The 22,792-nt window shown below is 38.7% G+C and overlaps 1 protein-coding gene across 1 annotated transcript in view; it reads left to right on the forward strand.

Moving 5' to 3' along the window:
- The window catches only part of LOC138853978 (venom protease-like), a 170,066-nt gene that overhangs the window by 127,117 nt on the left and 20,157 nt on the right, over positions 1–22,792 (forward strand). The window contains exon 6 of the mRNA XM_070094223.1: positions 21,038–21,206. Within this exon, the coding sequence (XP_069950324.1) occupies positions 21,038–21,206 (169 nt within the window). The remainder of the gene's footprint in view (positions 1–21,037; positions 21,207–22,792) is intronic.

Here is a 22,792-nt window from a genome sequence, read left to right on the forward strand (position 1 = left end):
TCCAATGTATTATTAAATTCTTCCCAAACTCTATTAATTATAAATGGATCTAATTTATATAAACCAAAGGAAATATTCATATTATTGTCAAAACTGCTTTTTATGAAACAAAATTCAATTATATTCCTGTCGACCATGGACTTCCTTGATACTACTTTCTCAACTCTTTGAAAATCAATTGGATGGTTAAAATCTCTCACATGAATAAATAGAGCATTGGAATCTTGTCCAGTTCTAATGCTATATTTATGTTGTTTTAATCTTAGTTCGAGATTTTTACCAGTTTGACCGTAATAAACTTTATCGCAAATTTTACAAGGAATCTTATAGACACATCCGTCAGCATTTTGGGGGGAATTCTTAATCAAAAGTTTTTTTCTGTATCAACATTTTTGAATACAACTTTAATATTAAAAGTCTTACGAAGAGAAGGCATATCAACCAAGTTTTCATGGTAAGGGAGAACCAACATATTTTTAGCTGAATAAGGCTGGTTGCCCCTTTTTGGATTGTAAAAAGTATTTATAGCAACTTTAAAAGACTTATCATTTACGTTTCTTGGGTATTTCAGATCATTACCTATTTCATAAATTTTGGATATTTCTTCATCTATGAACTCTGGACTACAAATACGTAAAGTTCTCAAAAACATTGATGAGAAAACAAACAGTTTAACTTTATCTTGTTGTGAAGAATAATAGTGTACATAGGAATAGTTATTTGTAGGATTTCTGTAAATTTTGAATTTGAATTCATTATTACCCTTAATAATTAAAACATCTAGAAAAGGCAATGAGTTATTTTCTTCAAATTCAACAATAAAATTTATAGAATGGGCTAAGCTATTTAATTTGCCAAGGAAATGGTGTATATCTACATTCTTGGGCATAAGACACCTGTTTACTGTGATCTTATTGCATATATGTATATATATATATATATATATATATATATATATATATATATATATATATATATATATATATATATATATATATATATATATTATTAACACACTGGCCGATTCCCACCAAGGCAGGGTGGCCCGAAAAAGAAAAACTTTCACCATCATTCACTCCATCACTGTCTTGCCAGAAGGGTGCTTTACACTACAGTTTTTAAACTGCAACATTAACACCCCTCCTTCAGAGTGCAGGCACTGTACTTCCCATCTCCAGGACTTAAGTCCTGCCTGCCGGTTTCCCTGAATCCCTTCATAAATGTTACTTTGCTCACATTATAACAGCACGTCAAGTATTAAAAACCATTTGTCTCCATTCACTCCTATCAAACACGATCGCGCATGCCTGCTGGAAATCCAAGCCCCTCGCACACAAAACCTCCTTTAACCCCTCCCTCCAACCTTTCCTAGGCCGACCCCTACCCCGCCTTCCTTCCACTACAGACTGATACACTCTTGAAGTCATTCTGTTTAGCTCCATTCTCTCTACATGTCCGAACCACCTCAACAACCCTTCCTCAGCCCTCTGGACAACAGTTTTGGTAATCCCGCACCTCCTCCTAACTTCCAAACTACGAATTCTCTGCATTATATTCGCACCACACATTGCCCACAGACATGACATCTCCACTGCCTCCAGCCTTCTCGCTGCAACATTCATCACCCATGCTTCACACCCATATAAGAGCGTTGGTAAAACTATACTCTCATACATTCCCCTCTTTGCTCAAAGAACAAAGTTCTTTGTCTCGACAGACTCCTAAGTGCACCACTCACCCTTTTCCCCTCATGAATTCTATGATTCATCTCATCTTTCATAGACCCATCCGCTGACACGTCCACTCCCAAATATCTGAATACATTCACCTCCTCCATACTCTCTCCCTCCAATCTGATATCCAATCTTTCATCACCTAATCTTTTTTGTTATCCTCATAACCTTACTCTTTCCTGTATTCACTTTTAATTTTCTTCTTATGCACACCCTACCAAATTCGTCCATCAACTTCTGCAACTTCTCTTCAGAATCTCCCAAGAGCACAGTGTCATCAGCAAAGAGCAACTGTGACAACTCCCACTTTATGTGTGATTCTTTATCTTTTAACTCCACGCCTGTTGCCAAGACCCTCGCATTTACTTCTCTTACAACCCCATCTATAAATATATTAAGCAACCACGGTGACATCACACATCCTTGTGTAAGGCCTACTTTTACTGGGAAATAATTTCCCTCTTTCCTACTCTAACTTGAGCCTCACTATCCTCGTAAAAACTCTTCACTGCTTTCAGTAACCTACCTCCTACGCCATACACCCGCAACATCTGCCACATTGCCCCTCTATTCACCCTGTCATACGCCTTTTCCAAATCCATAAATGCCACAAAAACCTCTTTAGACTTATATAAATACTGTTCACTTATTTATATATATATATATATATATATATATATATATATATATATATATATATATATATATATATATATATATATTTTATTATCACACTGGCCGATTCCCACCAAGGCAGGGTGGCCCGAAAAAGAAAAATTTTCACCATCATTCACTCCATCACTGTCTTGCCAGAAAGGTGCTTTACACTACAGTTTTTAAATTGCAACATTAACACCCCCTCCTTCAGAGTGCAGGCACTGTACTTCCCATCTCCAGGACTCAAGTCCGGCCTGCCGGTTTCCCTGAATCCCTTCATAAATGTTACTTTGCTCACACTCCAACAGCACGTCAAGTATTAAAAACCATTTGTCTCCATTCACTCCTATCAAACACGCTCACGCATGCCTGCTGGAAGTCCAAGCCCCTCGCACACAAAACCTCCTTTACCCCCTCCCTCCAACCCTTCCTAGGCCGACCCCTACCCCGCCTTCCTTCCACTACAGACTGATACACTCTTGAAGTTATTCTGTTTCGCTCCATTCTCTCTACATGTCCGAACCACCTCAACAACCCTTCCTCAGCCCTCTGGACAACAGTTTTGGTAATCCCGCACCTCCTCCTAACTTCCAAACTACGAATTCTCTGCATTATATTCACACCACACATTGCCCTCAGACATGACATCTCCACTGCCTCCAGCCTTCTCCTCGCTGCAACATTCATCACCCATGCTTCACACCCATATAAGAGCGTTGGTAAAACTATACTCTCATACATTCCCCTCTTTGCCTCCAAGGACAAAGTTCTCTGTCTCCACAGACTCCTAAGTGCACCACTCACTCTTTTTCCCTCATCAATTCTATGATTCACCTCATCTTTCATAGACCCATCCGCTGACACGTCCACTCCCAAATATCTGAATACGTTCACCTCCTCCATACTCTCTCCCTCCAATCTGATATTCAATCTTTCATCACCTAATCTTTTTGTTATCCTCATAACCTTACTCTTTCCTGTATTCACCTTTAATTTTCTTCTTTTGCACACCCTACCAAATTCATCCACCAATCTCTGCAGCTTCTCTTCAGAATCTCCCAAGAGCACAGTGTCATCAGCAAAGAGCAGCTGTGACAACTCCCACCCTGTGTGTGATTCTTTATCTTTTAACTCCACGCCTCTTCCCAAGACCCTCGCATTTACTTCTCTTACAACCCCATCTATAAATATATTAAACAACCACGGTGACATCACACATCCTTGTCTAAGGCCTACTTTTACTGGGAAAAAATTTCCCTCTTTTCTACATACTCTAACTTGAGCCTCACTATCCTCGTAAAAACTCTTCACTGCTTTCAGTAACCTACCTCCTACACCATACACTTGCAACATCTGCCACATTGCCCCCCTATCCACCCTGTCATACGCCTTTTCCAAATTCATAAATGCCACAAAGACCTCTTTAGCCTTATCTAAATACTGTTCACTTATATGTTTCACTGTAAACACCTGGTCCACACACCCCCTACCTTTCCTAAAGCCTCCTTGTTCATCTGCTATCCTATTCTCCGTCTTACTCTTAATTCTTTCAATTATAACTCTACCATACACTTTACCAGGTACACTCAACAGACTTATCCCCCTATAATTTTTGCACTCTCTTTTATCCCCTTTGCCTTTATACAAAGGAACTATGCATGCTCTCTGCCAATCCCTAGGTACCTTACCCTCTTCCATACATTTATTAAATAATTGCACCAACCACTCCAAAACTATATCCCCACCTGCTTTTAACATTTCTATCTTTATCCCATCAATCCCGGCTGCCTTACCCCCTTTCATTTTACCTACTGCCTCACGAACTTCCCCCACACTCACAACTGGCTCTTTCTCACTCCTACAAGATGTTATTCCTCCTTGCCCTATACACGAAATCACAGCTTCCCTATCTTCATCAACATTTAACAATTCCTCAAAATATTCCCTCCATCTTCCCAATACCTCTAACTCTCCATTTAATAACTCTCCTCTCCTATTTTTAACTGACAAATCCATTTGTTCTCTAGGCTTCCTTAACTTGTTAATCTCACTCCAAAACTTTTTCTTATTTTCAACAAAATTTGTTGATAACAGCTCACCCACTCTCTCATTTGCTCTCTTTTTACATAGCTTCACCACTCTCTTAACCTCTCTCTTTTTCTCCATATACTCTTCCCTCCTTGCATCACTTCTACTTTGTAAAAACTTCTCATACGCTCCTCTTCCCTCCTGCACCCACTTTCCTGTAACCACAAACTTCTGCTGAACACTCTAACACTACATTTTTAGACCTACCCCATTCCTCTTCGACCCCATTGCCTATGCTCTCATTAGCCCATCTATCCTCCAATAGCTGTTTATATCTTACCCTAACTGCCTCCTCTTTTAGTTTATAAACCTTCACCTCTCTCTTCCCTGATGCTTCTATTCTCCTTGTATCCCATCTACCTTTTACTCTCAGTGTAGCTACAACTAGAAAGTGATCTGATATATCTGTGGCCCCTCGATAAACATGTACATCCTGAAGTCTACTCAACAGTCTTTTATCTACCAATACATAATCCAACAAACTACTGTCATATATATATATATATATGTATATATATATATATATATATATATATATATATATATATATATATATATACATATATATATATACATATGTAGTAGGTTAGTAGACAGCAACCACCCAGGGAAGTACTACCGTCCTGCCAGATGACTGTGAAACAGAAACCTGTAACTGTTTTGCATGATGGTAGGATTGCTGGTTTCTTTTTCTGTCTCATAAACAGGCTAGATAACAGCGATATCTTGCTACTCCTACTAACACATCGGTCACACTTCACAGACACGCACATGTATTTATCTATACATACATCTAGGTTTTTCTCCTTTTTCTAAATAGCTCTTGCTCTTCTTTATTTCTTCTATTGTCCATGGGGAAGTGGAAAAGAATCTTTCCTCCGAAAGCCATGCGTGTCGTATGAGGTGACTAAAATGCCGGGAGCAATGGGCTAGTAACCTCTTCTCCTGTAGACATTTACTAAAAAAGAGAAGAAGAAAAACTTTATAAAACTGGGATGCTTGAATGTGCGTGGATGTAGTGCGGATGACAAGAAACAGATGATTGCTGATGTTATGAATGAAAAGAAGTTGGATGTCCTGGCCCTAAGCGAAACAAAGCTGAAGGGGGTAGGGGAGTTTCGGTGGGGGGAAATAAATGGGATTAAATCTGGAGTATCTGAGAGAGTTAGAGCAAAGGAAGGGGTAGCAGTAATGTTGAAGGATCAGTTATGGAAGGAGAATAGAGAATATGAATGTGTAAATTCAAGAATTATGTGGATTAAAGTAAAGGTTGGATGCGAAAAGTGGGTCATAATAAGCGTGTATGCACCTGGATAAGAGAGGAATGTAGAGGAGAGAGAGAGATTTTGGGAGATGTTAAGTGAATGTATAGGAGCCTTTGAACCAAGTGAGAGAGTAATTGTGGTAGGGGATCTGAATGCTAAAGCAGGAGAAACTTTTAGAGATTGTGTGGTAGGTAAGTTTGGGGTGCCAGGTGTAAATGATAATGGGAGCCCTTTGATTGAGCTTTGTATAGAAAGGGGTTTAGTTATAGGTAATACATATTTTAAGAAAAAGAAGATAAATAAGTATACAAGATATGATGTAGGGCGAAATGACAGTAGTTTGTTGGATTATGTATTGGTAGATAAAAGACTGTTGAGTAGACTTCAGGATGTACATGTTTATAGAGGGGCCACAGATATATCAGATCACTTTCTAGTGTAGCTACACTGAGAGTAAAAGGTAGATGGGATACAAGGAGAATAGAAGCATCAGGGAAGAGAGAGGTAAAGGTTTATAAACTAAAAGAGGAGGCAGTTAGGGTAAGATATAAACAGCTATTGGAGGATAGATGGGCTAATGAGAGCATAGGCAATGGGGTCGAAGAGGTATGGGGTGGGTTTAAAAATGTAGTGTTAGAGTGTTCAGCAGAAGTTTGTGGTTACAGGAAAGTGGGTGCGGGAGGGAAGAGGAGCGATTGGTGGAATGATGATGTAAAGAGAGTAGTAAGGGAGAAAAAGTTAGCATATGAGAAGTTTTTACAAAGTAGAAGTGATGCAAGGAGGGAAGAGTATATGGAGAAAAATAGAGAGGTTAAGAGAGTGGTGAAGCAATGTAAAAAGAGAGCAAATGAGAGAGTGGGTGAGATGTTATCAACAAATTTTGTTGAAAATAAGAAAAAGTTTTGGAGTGAGATTAACAAGTTAAGGAAGCCTAGAGAACAAATGGATTTGTCAGTTAAAAATAGGAGAGGAGAGTTATTAAATGGAGAGTTAGAGGTATTGGGAAGATAGAGGGAATATTTTGAGGAATTGTTAAATGTTGATGAAGATAGGGAAGCTGTGATTTCGTGTATAGGACAAGGAGGAATAACATCTTGTAGGAGTGAGGAAGAGCCAGTTGTGAGTGTGAGGGAAGCCCGTGAGGCAGTAGGTAAAATGGAAAGGGGTAAGGCAGCCGGGATTGATGGGATAAAGACAGAAATGTTAAAAGCAGGTGGGGATATAGCTTTGGAGTGGTTGGTGAAATTATTTAATAAATGTATGGAAGAGGCTAAGGTACCTAGGGATAGGCAGAGAGCATGCATAGTTCCTTTGTATAAAGGCAAAGGGGACAAAAGAGAGTGCACAAATTATAGGGGGATAAGTCTGTTGAGTATACTTGGTAAAGTGTATGGTAGAGTTATTATTGAAAGAATTAAGAGTAAGACGGAGAATAGGATAACAGATGAACAAGGAGGCTTTAGGAAAGGTAGGGGGTGTGTGGACCAGGTGTTTACAGTGCAACATGTAAGTGAACAGTATTTAGCTAAGGCTAAAAAGGTCTTTGTGGCATTTATGGATTTGGAAAAGGCGTATGACAGGGTGGATAGGGGGGCAATGTGGCAGATGTTGCAGGTGTATGGTGTAGGAGGTAGGTTACTGGAAGCAGTGAAGAGTTTTTACGAGGATAGTGAGGCTCAAGTTAGAGTATGTAGGAAAGAGGGAAATTATTTCCCAGAAAAAGTAGGCCTTAGACAAGGATGTGTGATGTCACCATGGTTGTTTAATATATTTATAGATGGGGATGTAAGAGAAGTAAATGCGAGGGTCTTGGCAAGAGGCGTGGAGTTAAAAGATAAAGAATCACACGTAAAGTGGGAGTAGTCACAGTTGCTCTTTGCTGATGACACTGCTCTTGGGAGATTCTGAAGAGAAGTTGCTGAGATTGGTGGATGAATTTGGTAGGGTGTGCAAAAGAAGAAAATTAAAAGTGAATAATGGAAAGAGTAAGGTTATGAGGATAACAAAAAGATAAGGTGATGAAAGATTGGATATCAGATTGGAAGGAGAGAGTATGGAGGAGGTGAATGTATTCAGATATTTGGGAGTGGACGTGTCAGCGGATGGGTCTATGAAAGATGAGGTGAATCATAGAATTGATGAGGGGAAAAGGGTGAGTGGTGCACTTAGGAGTCTGTGGAGACAAAGAACTTTGTCCTTGGAGGCAAAGAGGGGAATGTATGTGAGTATAGTTTTACCAACGCTCTTATATGGGTGTGAAGCATGGGTGATGAATGTTGCAGCGAGGAGAAGGCTGGAGGCAGTGGAGATGTCATGTCTGAGGGCAATGTGTGGTGTGAATATAATGCAGAGAATTCGCAGTTTGGAAGTTAGGAGGAGGTGCAGGATTACCAAAACTGTTGTCCAGAGGGCTGAGGAAGGGTTGTTGAGGTGGTTCGGACATGTAGAGAGAATGGAGCGAAACAGAGTGACTTCAAGAGTGTATCAGTCTGTAGTGGAAGGAAGGCGGGGTAGGGGTCGGCCTAGGAAAGGTTGGAGGAAGGGGATAAAGGGGGTTTTGTGTGCGAGGGGCTTGGACTTCCAGCAGGCATGCGTGATCGTGTTTGATAGGAGTGAATGGAGACAAATGGTTTTTAATACTTGACATGCTGTTGGAGTGTGAGCAAAGTAACATTTATGAAGGGGTTCAGGGAAACCGTCAAGCCGGACTTGAGTCCTGGAGATGGGAAGTACAGTGCCTGCACTCTGAAGGAGGGGTGTTAATGTTGCAGTTTAAAAACTGTAGTGTAAAGAACCCTTCTGGCAAGACAGTGATGGAGTGAATGATGGTGAAAGTTTTTCTTTTTCGGGCCACCCTGCCTTGGTGGGAATCGGCCAGTGTGATAATAAAAAAATTGTATACATATATATATACATATATATATATATATATATATATATATATATATATATATATATATATATATATATATATATATATATATATATATATATATATATATATATATATATATATATATATATATATATATATATATATATATATATATATATATATATATATATATATATATATATATATCAATAACAACACTGAATTTAGCCGAGGATTCGAACCTGTGTTGTTTTAGCCCACCTCATTGTGAGCGAAAATTCACGATGCTTTAAACCACGGGACCATACAATCTTACAAGAATCACGCACCCAGCAGAGCTAGGTATTGTACCGTGATCTGAGGATATATGATGGTGTGGGTACTTCAGAAATAAGTTCATCCTCTTCCCCATTTGGTGTACTAGCCTCCACAAGAAGTATATTCAGTATTGTAACAGTGAACGAGTTTTATTTAACCATGGTACAACACCTAGCTCCGCTGAGTGCGTGACTCTTGTAGGATTGTTTGGTCCCGCGGGTTAGAGCATCATGAATTTTTGCTCACCATGAGACGAGCTTAAACAATATATATTTAATATATATATATATATATATATATATATATATATATATATATATATATGTATATATATATATATATATATATATATATATATATATATATATATATATATATATATATATATATATATATATATATATATATATATATATATATATATATGCAATAAGATCACAGTAAACAGGTGATTTCAGAATATGCAAAACAACCATTCTGAAAGAATAGAGAAATTCAAAGCGCTTTCGTGACTACTCACATTATCAAGGAACTATAATAATGTGAGTAGTCACGAAAGCGCTTGGAATTTCTCTATTCTTTCAGAGTGGTTGTTTTGCGCATATATATATATATATATATATATATATATATATATATATATATATATATATATATATATATATATATATATGTATATATGTATATATATATATATATATATATATATATATATATATATATATATATATATATATATATATATATATATATATATATATATATATATATATATATATATATATATATATATATATATATATATATATATATATATATATATATATATATGCAAAACATCAATGGGAGGAGTTGAATGATAGGGAGACAGGAGGTGATAAGTGCCCCAGGCATACCAATATCCAGTACCCAGTGTCACAAAGATTGAATATTAAAACATCAGAAAACAGCCATCCCATAAGCAAGGATATTATAGTAATATCCTAATAAACTAATGCCGGAAAAAAAATCCCCCCCCAGTACCAACAATACCACCAGTCCGATAACATTCTTCTTTGCAAATATACAGGGTCTAAAGCCAGCAACAAACAACAAAATACCTTTCATCCGTGGACTGCTTGCAGAGGCAAAGGCAATGTTCGCGGCTTTCACTGAGACCCACATAAAGGATCACTTGGACAATGAAATATGGATCCCAGGTTACAACCTATACAGATGTGACAGAGTGAACAGGTAAAAGGGGGGGGTTGGCCTGTACATTGCAGAGTCACTTGTTTGCACAGAACTGCTTAATGCCTCAAATGACGTAGTGGAAGTTTTAGCAGTAAAGGTCGAGAACCAAAACCTAGTCATTGTGGTAGTCTATAAGCCTCCGGATGCAACATCCCAGCAATTCCAGGAACAGCTGTTAAAAAATGACCATTGTCTGGAAAATCTTCCAGCTCCTGCACCCAACATCTTGCTCCTGGGGGATTTCAACTTAAGGCACCTAAAATGGAGGAATATAGCAAATAATATTGTTGCAGAAATAACACCAGGAGGCAGCTCTGATGAAAACTCACACTCACACGAGCTTTTAAATCTCTGCACAAAATTCAATTTAAACCAGCAAATAATAGAGCCTACTAGACTGGAGAATACACTAGACCTCATATTCACTAACAATGATGATCTGATAAGAAATGTCACCATATCAAAAACAATATACTCAGATCACAACATAATTGAGGTTCAGACATGTATGCGAGGAGCCCCAGACCGACAAAATGAGACTAGTCACGAGGGAGCATTCACCAAATTCAACTTCAATAACAAAAACATAAAGTGGGACCAAGTAAACCAAGTCCTAACCGATATAAGCTGGGAAGATATACTAAGCAACACAGACCCAAACTTATGCCTAGAACAGATTAACTCGGTGGCACTCGATGTATGCACAAGGCTTATTCCTCTAAGAAAAAGGAGGAGTAGATGTAAAATAGAAAGAGACAGGCGCTCCCTTTACAGGCGACGGAAAAGAATAACAGAGCGGCTAAAAGAGGTCAATATATCTGAAATGCGCAGGGAGACACTGGTCAGAGAAATAGCAAGCATAGAACTTAAGCTAAAAGAATCCTTTAGGAGTCAGGAATCGCGGGAAGAACTAAAAGCTATAAATGAAATCGAAAGAAACCCAAAGTATTTCTTCTCCTATGCCAAATCAAAATCGAGAACAACGCCCAGTATTGGGCCCCTACTTAAACAAGATGGGTCCTACACAGATGACAGCAAGGAAATGAGTGAGCTACTCAAGTCCCAATATGACTCAGTTTTTAGCAAGCCGCTAACCAGACTGAGAGTCGAAGATCAAAATGAATTTTTTATGAGAGAGCCACAAAATTTGATTAACACAAGCCTATCCGATGTTATCCTGACGCCAAATGACTTCGAACAGGCGATAAATGACATGCCCATGCACTCTGCCCCAGGGCCAGACTCATGGAACTCTGTGTTCATCAAGAACTGCAAGAAGCCCCTATCACGAGCCTTTTCCATCCTATGGAGAGGGAGCATGGACACGGGGGTCGTCCCTCAGTTACTAAAAACAACAGACATAGCCCCACTCCACAAAGGGGGCAGTAAAGCAACAGCAAAGAACTACAGACCAATAGCACTAACATCCCATATCATAAAAATCTTTGAAAGGGTCCTAAGAAGCAAGATCACCACCCATCTAGAAACCCATCAGTTACACAACCCAGGGCAACATGGGTTTAGAACAGGTCGCTCCTGTCTGTCTCAGCTACTGGATCACTACGACAAGGTCCTAAATGCACTAGAAGACAAAAAGAATGCAGATGTAATATATACAGACTTTGCAAAAGCCTTCGACAAGTGTGACCATGGCGTAATAGCGCACATAATGCGCGCTAAAGGAATAACAGGAAAAGTCGGTCGATGGATCTATAATTTCCTCACTAACAGAACACAGAGAGTAGTCGTCAACAGAGTAAAGTCCGAGGCAGCTACGGTGAAAAGCTCTGTTCCACAAGGCACAGTACTAGCTCCCATCTTGTTCCTCATCCTCATATCCGACATAGACAAGGATGTCAGCCACAGCACCGTGTCTTCCTTTGCAGATGACACCCGAATCTGCATGACAGTGTCTTCCATTGCAGACACTGCAAGGCTCCAGGCGGACATCAACCAAATCTTTCAGTGGGCTGCAGAAAACAATATGAAGTTCAACGATGAGAAATTTCAATTACTCAGATATGGTAAACATGAGGAAATTAAATCTTCATCAGAGTACAAAACAAATTCTGGCCACGAAATAGAGCGAAACACCAACGTCAAAGACCTGGGAGTGATTATGTCGGAGGATCTCACCTTCAAGGACCATAACATTGTATCAATCGCATCTGCTAGAAAAATGACAGGATGGATAATGAGAACCTTCAAAACTAGGGAGGCCAAGCCCATGATGACACTCTTCAGGTCACTTGTTCTATCTAGGCTGGAATATTGCTGCACTCTAACAGCACCTTTCAAGGCAGGTGAAATTGCCGACCTAGAAAATGTACAGAGAACTTTCACGGCGCGCATAATGGAGATAAAACACCTCAATTACTGGGAGCGCTTGAGGTTTCTAAACCTGTATTCCCTGGAACGCAGGAGGGAGAGATACATGATTATATACACCTGGAAAATCCTAGAGGGACTAGTACCGAACTTGCACACGAAAATCACTCATTACGAAAGCAAAAGACTTGGCAGACGATGCACCATCCCCCCAATGAAAAGCAGGGGTGTCACTAGCACGTTAAGAGACCATACAATAAGTGTCAGGGGCCCGAGACTGTTCAACTGCCTCCCAGCACACATAAGGGGGATTACCAACAGACCCCTGGCAGTCTTCAAGCTGGCACTGGACAAGCACCTAAAGTCAGTTCCTGATCAGCCGGGCTGTGGCTCGTACGTTGGTTTGCGTGCAGCCAGCAGCAACAGCCTGGTTGATCAGGCGCTGATCCACCAGGAGGCCTGGTCACAGACCGGGCCGCGGGGGCGTTGACCCCCGAAACTCTCTCCAGGTAAACTCCAGGTAAACATAACAGTAGTGACATGATAATTATTACAGCCCAGGAGCTCCAAAGGCCTGTTATCCTGCGTGTAAAGGGAGCAAAATAAACACAGTAGAAAAACTTTTGACTTATATTATCCTTCACCAAGTAAGAAAAGAATTATGTACACTATATTTCCTATGTATAACAATAGGTATTGGTTTACATGTAGTAAAATTGTGATTACAGAGTGTACCACTAGAACGCTTAGCATGGCTAGGCATTTCGGGCAGACTTAGTTTTATTCTTAATTGTAAAATATTACAAATTATGAGGTAAGTTGGTATTATGGCTAAGTGACTAAATACTAGTTTGTGAGTTTAGCAATGTGAATGCTTTTGTTTTGGCACAGTACATAGTTTCAGTATTGGAGTATCACAGGATTCATTATTTTAAGATTGAGATTAATATTTCTGTTTATGGTCAAATGAGTGAGTGAGTGTAAGTGTGAACCACCAGGTGGTATTCGTGTAGTTAGTTGACGGGGTGTATCAGGGAGATAAGATGTTTTCTAATGGTAGTTTTGAAGGTGATGAATGTGTCTGCAGTTCTAGAGTTCTCAGGTAGGGTATTCCAGATTTTAGGGCCTTTGACATACATTGAATTTTTGTAAAGGTTTAGTCGGACACGGGGAATGTCGTAGAGATGTTTGTGTCTGGTGTTATGCCTGTGGGTTCTGTCACAACTATCAAGAAAGCGTTTTAGGTCAAGGTTGATATTAGAGTTTAAGGCCCTGTAGATGTAGATTGCACAGTAGTAAGTGTGGATGTACTGAACTGGGAGTAAGTTTAGGTCTATGAAGAGTGGGGGGGTGTGTTGCCAGGGATGGGATTTAGTGATTATTCTTACTGCAGCTTTTTGTTGGGTTATTATTGGCTTTAGGTGTGTTGCTGCAGTTGATCCCCAAGCACAAATAGCATAGGTGAGGTATGGATAAATAAGTGAGTGGTATAGTGTGAGAAGGGCATTTTGCGGCACGTAGTATCGTATCTTGGAGAGGATCCCAACCGTTTTGGATACTTTTTTGGTTATATGCTGGATATGGGTGCTGAAATTCAGGTTGTTGTCAAGGTATAAGCCTAGGAATTTTCCCCCATTATTTCTGGTAATTAGAGTGTTGTCAATCTTAATGTTAATTTGTGCATCTCCTGCTCTGCTACCAAACATAATATAGTAGGTTTTGTCAGTGTTAAGCGTAAGTTTATTGGCTGTCATCCAAGTCGATATTTTAATCAGCTCCTCATTCACAATGGTGTTGAGGGTGGCAAGATTAGGGTGAGAGATGACATAAGTCGTGTCATCAGCAAAGAGAATGGGTTTCAGGTGTTGGGATACGTTTGGAAGGTCATTGATGTATATGAGGAAGAGCAGGGGACCAAGGACACTTCCCTGCGGAACTCCAGTATCAAGTGGCCGTGTTGCTGATGCTGTGTCTTTAATGGTGACGTACTGATACCTATTAGTAATGTAAGATTTGAAATAAGCAAGCGCATGGCCTCTTATACCGTAATGATCAAGTTTGTGGAGTAGGATGTCGTGGTCTACTGTGTCAAAAGCTTTTCTTAGGTCAATAAAAATTCCTAGTGGATATTCCTTATTTTCCAATGCTGTGTAAAGCAGATCTAGCATTTTTATGATTGCATCATTAGTGCTTTTATTTTTCCTGAATCCAAATTGGCAGGGGTTGAGTATGTTTTGAGCCGTTATAAATGAATACAGTCTCCTGTGCACGAGTTTCTCAAAGATTTTGGATAGCAATGGTAAGTTAGATATTGGCCTATAGTTGTTTAAGTCTGTAGGGTCACCACCTTTATGTATTGGTGTAACCCTTGCCATCTTGAGTAGTTTCGGGAAGGTGCTAGTCTCTAGTGACTTGTTAAAAAGTAATGAAATAGCATGCGAAAGGACATGGGCCGCTCGCTTGTACAGTAATGGTGGGACATGAGACAGATTCCCCGAGTTATTTTTAAGTGACTTTATAATCTCAATGACTTCCGTGGGCTCAGTTGGTGCAAGATAGAAGGAATTAGGGAAATTCCCATCTAGGTAGTCCCCGGCATGGGCATTGGTATGTGGGATTTTACTGGCGAGATTAGATCCTATGTTTGAGAAGAAGTCGTTTATCTTGTTAGCTGTGTCAGTGGGATGTAGTGGTGTTTCATTAGGTTTAGTTAGGACAATATTCTTGGTTTTTCTCAGTTTGTGGGTCCCTAGAATCTGAGAGAGTGTTTTCCAGGTCTTTTTTATATCTCCTCTAGTGTCTGTGAATCTACTGGAGTAGTATAGTTGTTTGGCTTTCTTTATTACTTTGGTGAGAGCTGATGAATAGTGTTTAAGAGTATCTTTGTGTATTAAGCCCTGTCTATATTGCTTTTCATATTGGTGTTTCTTGTCAATGGATTTCAGAATGGTGCTGGTTAGCCATGGGCAACCAAGCCGTTTGTTTGTGATCTGTTTTGTTTTTATAGGACAATGTTTGTTGTATAGTCTAAGTAATTTGTTAAGAAAAATGTCTGTCCAGTCATCAATACCATTGGCCTTGGAGAATTCTGTAGGCCAATCAACAGTCTCTAGGTCAGCTGTGAACTTCCTTACTGAGGCCTCGTCATGGAGTCTAAATGAGACTTTGTTGTATTCAAGTGGTGGTTTACTAATGTTTGTCAGGAGGAAGGTAGGGTAGTGGTCTGTAGTGCTATCTGTGATTATCCCTGATTTAAGGGGGGCTAGTATATTGGTCCATATGTGGTCTATTATGGTTGCACTTGTCTCAGTGAGCCTGGTTGGTTTAGTTATTGTTGGTATGAGAAGTGTGTTGTTCATATTGTTGATGAAATCAGTTACAGGCTGATCATCTAGTAAGCCAAGGTTGATGTTGAAGTCTCCAGCTAAGAGAAGGTGGTGCTTATTCATTTGTCTGTTTGTTATTAGTGACTTTAATTTCTCACTGAAATTTGGGATGTTTGTGTGAGGTATCCGGTAAATGGCACCGATTGTTATAGGCGTCTTAAGGTTTTTTACAGTAAAATTAGCAAAAATGTATTCCCCATATTCATCACTAAAGCAAGTGGTGCTAAGACAAGATAATTGGTTAGAGTAATAGATTGCAATACCACCCCCAACTTGGTTTGGTCTGCAGTTGTGAATTGCTGTGTATCCTGGTAGAGGGTAGATATCTATTGTGTCCTGCTTAAGCCAGGTCTCAGTAAGAATAATGCAGGAGAAGGGTGTCTTTAGTGATTCAAGGAGTGCTAGGAGGTCATCATAGTGTTTGCTTAAGGACCTGATGTTGTAGTTAAGTACTGATAGACTTTTAGCATTGTTTAGGATAGTGGTGGCTTGTGATGCTGTGTAATAAAGGCAGTTACTTTCCAATAGGTTTTGATTGGGTGTCAGATTATGGAGGTTTAGATCAGGGTCAACGTGATCAATCATCTTCTAGGTTTAAATTATGGTTATTTATATCCTGAGTTGTGTGTTGAGTTCTAGTACTGATATCTGTAGTGGTAGGAAGTTTGGACAAGTATATAGCTAGAGTATTTTGGTCATGTAGGGTATAGTCACTACTACACATAATGAAGTTGATGTTGTCTATGTGTTGTGCTGGAATGAACTAAAGTACAACTAGGTATAAACTAGTAATATAAAAATACAAATTAAAAATAGAACAAGACTCTCACTTGTAATTGCACTAAGGTCTAATAATGACTTTTGTGGAGTCTATGTTTTGAGCTAGAATGAGCTAAAGTACAATAGGTTTAATCTAATAATATAAAAATACAAATTAAAAATAGCACTAGTCTCTCACTAGTAATTGCACTATGGTCTAATATAGTGAATTTGGTATTGACTATGTATTGAGTTAGAATGAGCTATGGTACAACTGAATTTAATCTAATAATATAAAAATACAAATTAAAAATAGCACCAGTCTCTCACTAGTAATTGCACTATGGTCTAATATAGTGAATTTGGTATTGACTATGTATTGAGCTAGAAAGAGCTATAGTACAACTAGGTTTAGTCTAATAATATAAAAATACAAATTACAAATAGCACCAGTCTCTCACTAGTAATTGCACTATGGTCTAGTATAGTGAATTTGGTATTGACTATGTATTGAGCTAGAATGAGCTAGAGTAAAACTGTGATTAATCTAATAATATAATAAAGGAACAAGACTCTCAATTGTAATTGCACTAAGGTCTTATATAAGTTGTTTACAAGAATTAGAGTATAATTAGATTTAAATTGACAGGATAAAATACACAAATTAAGGTAGCAAAATAATAATAAAAAAAAATGATAAAAATAAAAATGGCAATGACTTGGTTATAATATGCTAGTAAGATGGTAGACAGGATAATATAAAAGTTGTAGTTGAAAATACTAGTTTAAAAAAGTATGGAATAAAAATGGTCAATAAAAGAAGTTTACAATAAGTTTGATCAATATAGTTTAAAGTAAAATTGGGCAATAATAGGGATTTAGAATAAAATTGGGCAATTGAGTATTTTTTAAAGTGAGGTAGAATTATTGAAGACAAGTTATGGTTAGTTTATAATAAAATAAGATGGAACAGTGATGTGGTAAGTTGTAAAAAAGGAGATAGATTCTGTAGATATTAAACACAATTAAGACTATGAGGTAGAATGGTCGTTGAATACAACAATGACAATTAAAAGTAGTTGGGGTATTAGAATTTTAGGGGGGCACAAATTTATGACAATATAACACTAACGGTGGACTATGGGTATTATCTGCACTTTACTCTGATTCTGTTAGTCCAGCCTCACTTAGGAATGTTTTAAGGTCATGTTCTGTGGAGATGAAGTATCTCTTCCCAGTGGGCTGTTTCCTAACTGCTATTTTTCCATCCCTCACAAAGCACTGGTGGATTTTTTGGGCATAGCGCAATTTTCTTAGCCGATAAAGAAGGTTTTGTCTTGTTTTGGTAAGGCACTCATTGACGTAAACATCAGTTTTCATAGAAATAGATGTTTTTAGTAGGTTGTTTCTTTGTAGGCTAGTTTGGAATTTTAACAGCACTGTTTTTTTACCTGCTTGGTAGCCCATCAGTTTGCAATCCTTTAGGTCATCACTACGTATGTTAAGGCGAAGGTGGTCCTTGATAAGCTGTAGGGTGGTCTCCATGCAGGTCTCTTGGGTGACTGTGGCTGGGAGATGTTTGCTGTTAACTACAACAGCGTCAGATAGCTGCTGTTGGTCATTATGGTCTTGGAAGTTGGTTATGACATTGGCAAGTTGTTGGTCCACTCTTGATCTTTCCTCTGTAATGTTGGTAGTAAGTAGGGTGACTTGGTCTTTTAGAGTGTTGATGGTGTCTAGGGACCGGGTGTGGGTGTTGCTTTGTTGTTCTAGAGTGTCTAGTTTATGTTCTAGAGCAGTGATCTTGTTGAGGTAATCTGCATTGCTAGCCTTTAGTTCCTGCATTTCTTGAGTTAGTTTGGTGATCGTTTGGTTCTGAATCATAAGGAGTTTAGCTATTTCTGGGTCGGTGATCTTCTTGACATCAAATACTGGGAAGGAGTTATCTTGGACTGTAGCGGCGGCCATGTTTGTTGTTGTCTGTCGTGTGTTGTGGTGGTGCCGGTGGGTGATGAGGGTTGTGTCCTGGCTGGCAGTACCACAAGTTTTCCTCGTGTTATTACTGCTCTCACCTTTGATGTTAGGAGTCCTTAGCTGGTTACTGGATCTTCTTTTATTGTTCTGACCCTTGTCCATTGGCTGTGGCTTCGGGTGAATAGTAGGCGATGGGTGATGGGTGAATGTTGTGGAGTATCACTTCAGTGGCAGCGGGGTAGGAGTTGCTAGTACGAGTCCTATTAGTTGGTAAATTTGTGAACTTTTGGGTGATTTCTGCAGTTGCTTTATATCATTCTGGGTATCCACACATGTTAGTGTTATGCGGGTCTTGATTAGGTCATCACTGGGCTGCTGGGAACCTCAGGTAGAAGTAAAAATAGAGGACAAGGTTCCTGTTGCCGCTGCCGCTGCCGAGGAATTTTCCATACAGCTAGAGACGGGTCCACAACCGACACACTTAAAATATAGTGATACGTCTGTAGTTTACCCAATGGAAGACAGCCGTAGTTTATCTATCCCACAAGATTCAGAAGCAGACACAGGATTAGCCAGCAAGAATATTCATAAGAATAAACCCTATTTCCTATACGAATGCTGTCAATCCACAGCATTCATAGAGGAGTCTGGTTTAGGCTATGCATAAAAGCCTCAACTATAAACGAATCTAATTGGAATAAGCTGCCTCTATTATTATATAATGAATGTTTATCACGTTTGATAATTGCCGATTCTAAAATATTTCGTCCAAGCCAAGCAGAATAAGGCACAATGACTGGCTTCTGACCAATTTCCCGAGCTATTACAGACTCTAATGTGGCTGAAAATCGTATTTGATTCCTGGGCAGTTCGTATCGGATATTGATGTTGTGATATCCTAATATCTAGCAGTTTGCTGGTCTGTCACACATAAGATAAGTTACAACCATTGCAACCAATTCTGTAAACACCACCAAACCATGTTGAAAATTCTTTATCATAATGCTTTTTAACAGCCCATGAATTTTTAAGTACTTATATGTTAAAGCTTTTAATGGCATTCGGCAGAACAGATAAATTCTCATTGTATGGGAGAACCAGCATATTCTTGATCCGAGATGTTATTCTAGGCTCAGATCTGTGAAAAGTTTTCATAGCTGCCAGCAACACTGATTCCATGAGCTTCGTAGGGCACCACAGTTTCATGGTACTGTCAGATATTTTCCTAATTTCTTCATCAAGAAACTCTGGGCTGCACACTCGGTAAGGTCTCAGAAACATAGTAAGAAAAACACTTCTAACTTTTGTCTCATGGTTGGAATAGCAGTGTATGTATGAACACAGATTGGTGGACTTTCTTTAACCCATAAACGGTCCAAGCAGATCTACGTTCACATGTGTACTGCTACAAAAGTAGATCTACTTTTTTTTTTATATATTTTCAAATGTAACAAAAAAAAAGTAGATCAAAGTCTTTTTACACATTTTCAAATGTAAAAAAACAAAAAGAAGATCTAGTTTTTTTACATACTTTCAGATGTTGAAAAAACGTATATATACGTTTGGACCGTTTATGGGATATAAAGTACACTTAAATTTGTTGTCAACCCGGTGTATCAACACTTCTAATAATGAAAGTTTAGATTCCATTTCTTTCTCGACGGTGAATTTAATCGACGGGACCGAAGTGTTAAGTATCCGTAAAAATGTATCCAGGGCCATATTATTTGGCCAAAGATAAAATATGTCGTCCATATAATGTGATTTCTCATATTAAATGAAAGTAGATATTCAAATAGAAATTCATACACAAATATTTGATATTTTTTTGCTTATGAACTTCATGACCATCCTCCAATATTTCTTTTGCATATATTAAGGTAGAGGAGGCTGGGGTTATGGGATACAGGTAAATCTTTCTTGGACTGCGCAGCCACCAAAATACTACGTCTACTTTTAAACGTAGTTATTACTCACATAATAGTCATCTCTGGATAAAATTTTCTTCTGAGTGAAACATTTTAATTAAAGTTACGTATTTCACTTAGTTACTAAAACTTAAAATAACTTTGGCGAGAAATGTTTGAAATTATCTAAAATATATCTCGCAGTGAAACTGACTTATTTTAAACCTCCCATAATAACAAAAAAATGAAACTAAGACTTTAAGCTATTTTTATGAATATATAACTCAATTTCCATAATTTTTTTTTTTTTTTTTTTTTTTTTTTATTTTTTTTTTTTTATTTTTTTTTTTTTTTTTTTTTTTTTTTTTTTTTTTTTTTTTTTTGAGATCGCGCGGAAAATTGGAAGACTGCCTCCTTTAATTAAGGCGGCAAAGTTTAAATATATTATATCATTGTCAATTGGATGATAAGTGTAAAAACTTTTTATAGTAGAGAAGTGATTTAACCATTTCAGAACAGCTGAAGTGGTGCGTCTTGGAGAACACGACTATAACGACGATAATGATGGCGCAGTTCACGAAGACTTTGGTGTGGAGAAGCCCATAACTTACCCTGAATACCTGCATCCTCAAGCCTACCACGACCTCGCCCTCCTCAAGCTTGACCGCAAGGTCATACTGAAGGTCAGTACCCATCACTCTGTCATCACCAAACTGTGAGAGAATCACTGTGTTCCATTTGAAGTCTTTAATCACACTAGACCAGGAGACATTAATGACAAATCCTGGCAATAATGTTCCACTTTCCTGCTTAAACAAGAACTGCCACGAGTAAAGAGGATATATCAAACGAATTTTCAGATCGAAAATATTTCAGTCACAGGTACTTCAAAGTGCAGCTATTATGAATTAGAATAAATTTCAGAATTATGTATAAGAGAGATTACTACAGCGGTTCTTGAACAACCATAAACACTTGTAAGCATCGCTTATATTTGGAAGACTGCAAACATCACGAGCATTAATTAAACTAATTGTATGTCTTGTTAGTACGACAAAAAATATAAAAATTATAACGAAACAGACTTCCACCGTTACAGCATGTTACAACAACAGACTTCCACCGTTGTAGCATGTTACAACAACAGACTTCCACCGTTGTAGCATGTTACAACAACAGACTTCCACCGTTGTAGCATGTTACAACAACAGACTTCCACCGTTGTAGCATGTTACAACAACAGACTTCCACCGTTGTAGCATGTTACAACAACAGACTTCCACCGTTGTAGCATGTTACAACAACAGACTTCCACCGTTGTAGCATGTTACAACAACAGACTTCCACCGTTGTAGCATGTTACAACAACAGACTTCCACCGTTGTAGCATGTTACAACAACAGACTTCCACCGCTATAGCATGTTACAACAATAGACTTCTACCGCTGCAGCATGTTACAACAACAGACTTCCACCGTTGTAGCATGTTACAACAACAGACTTCCACCGTTGTAGCATGTTACAACAACAGACTTCCACCGTTGTAGCATGTTACAACAACAGACTTCCACCGTTGCAGCATGTTACAACAACAGACTTCCACCGTTATAGCATGTTACAACAATAGACTTCTACCGCTGCAGCATGTTACAACAACAGACTTCCACCGTTGCAGCATGTTACAACAACAGACTTCCACCGTTGCAGCATGTTACAATAACAGACTTCCACCGTTGCAGCATGTTACAATAACAGACTTCCATCGTTGCAGCATGTTACAATAACAGACTTCCACCGTTGTAGCATGTTACAACAACAGACTTCCACCGTTGCAGCATGTTACAACAACAGACTTCCACCGTTGCAGCATGTTACAATAACAGACTTCCACCGTTGTAGCATGTTACAACAACAGACTTCCACCGTTGTAGCATGTTATAACAACAGACTTTCACCGTTGTAGCATGTTACAACAACAGACTTCCACCGTTGTAGCATGTTACAACAACAGATTTCCACCGTTGTAGCATGTTACAACGACAGACTTCCACCGTTGTAGCATGTTACAACAACAGACTTCCACCGTTGTAGCATGTTACAACAGACTTCCACCGTTGTAGCATGTTACAACAACAGGCTGCCACCGTTGTAGCATGTTACAACAACAGGCTTCCACCGTTGTAGCATGTTACAACAACATGCTTCCACCGTTGTAGCATGTTACAACAAAAGGCTGCCACAGTTGTAGCATGTTATAACAACAGACTTC

The sequence above is a fragment of the Cherax quadricarinatus genome, chromosome 44, assembly GCF_038502225.1.
Source record: "Cherax quadricarinatus isolate ZL_2023a chromosome 44, ASM3850222v1, whole genome shotgun sequence".
Classification (NCBI taxonomy): Eukaryota; Metazoa; Arthropoda; class Malacostraca; order Decapoda; family Parastacidae; genus Cherax; species Cherax quadricarinatus.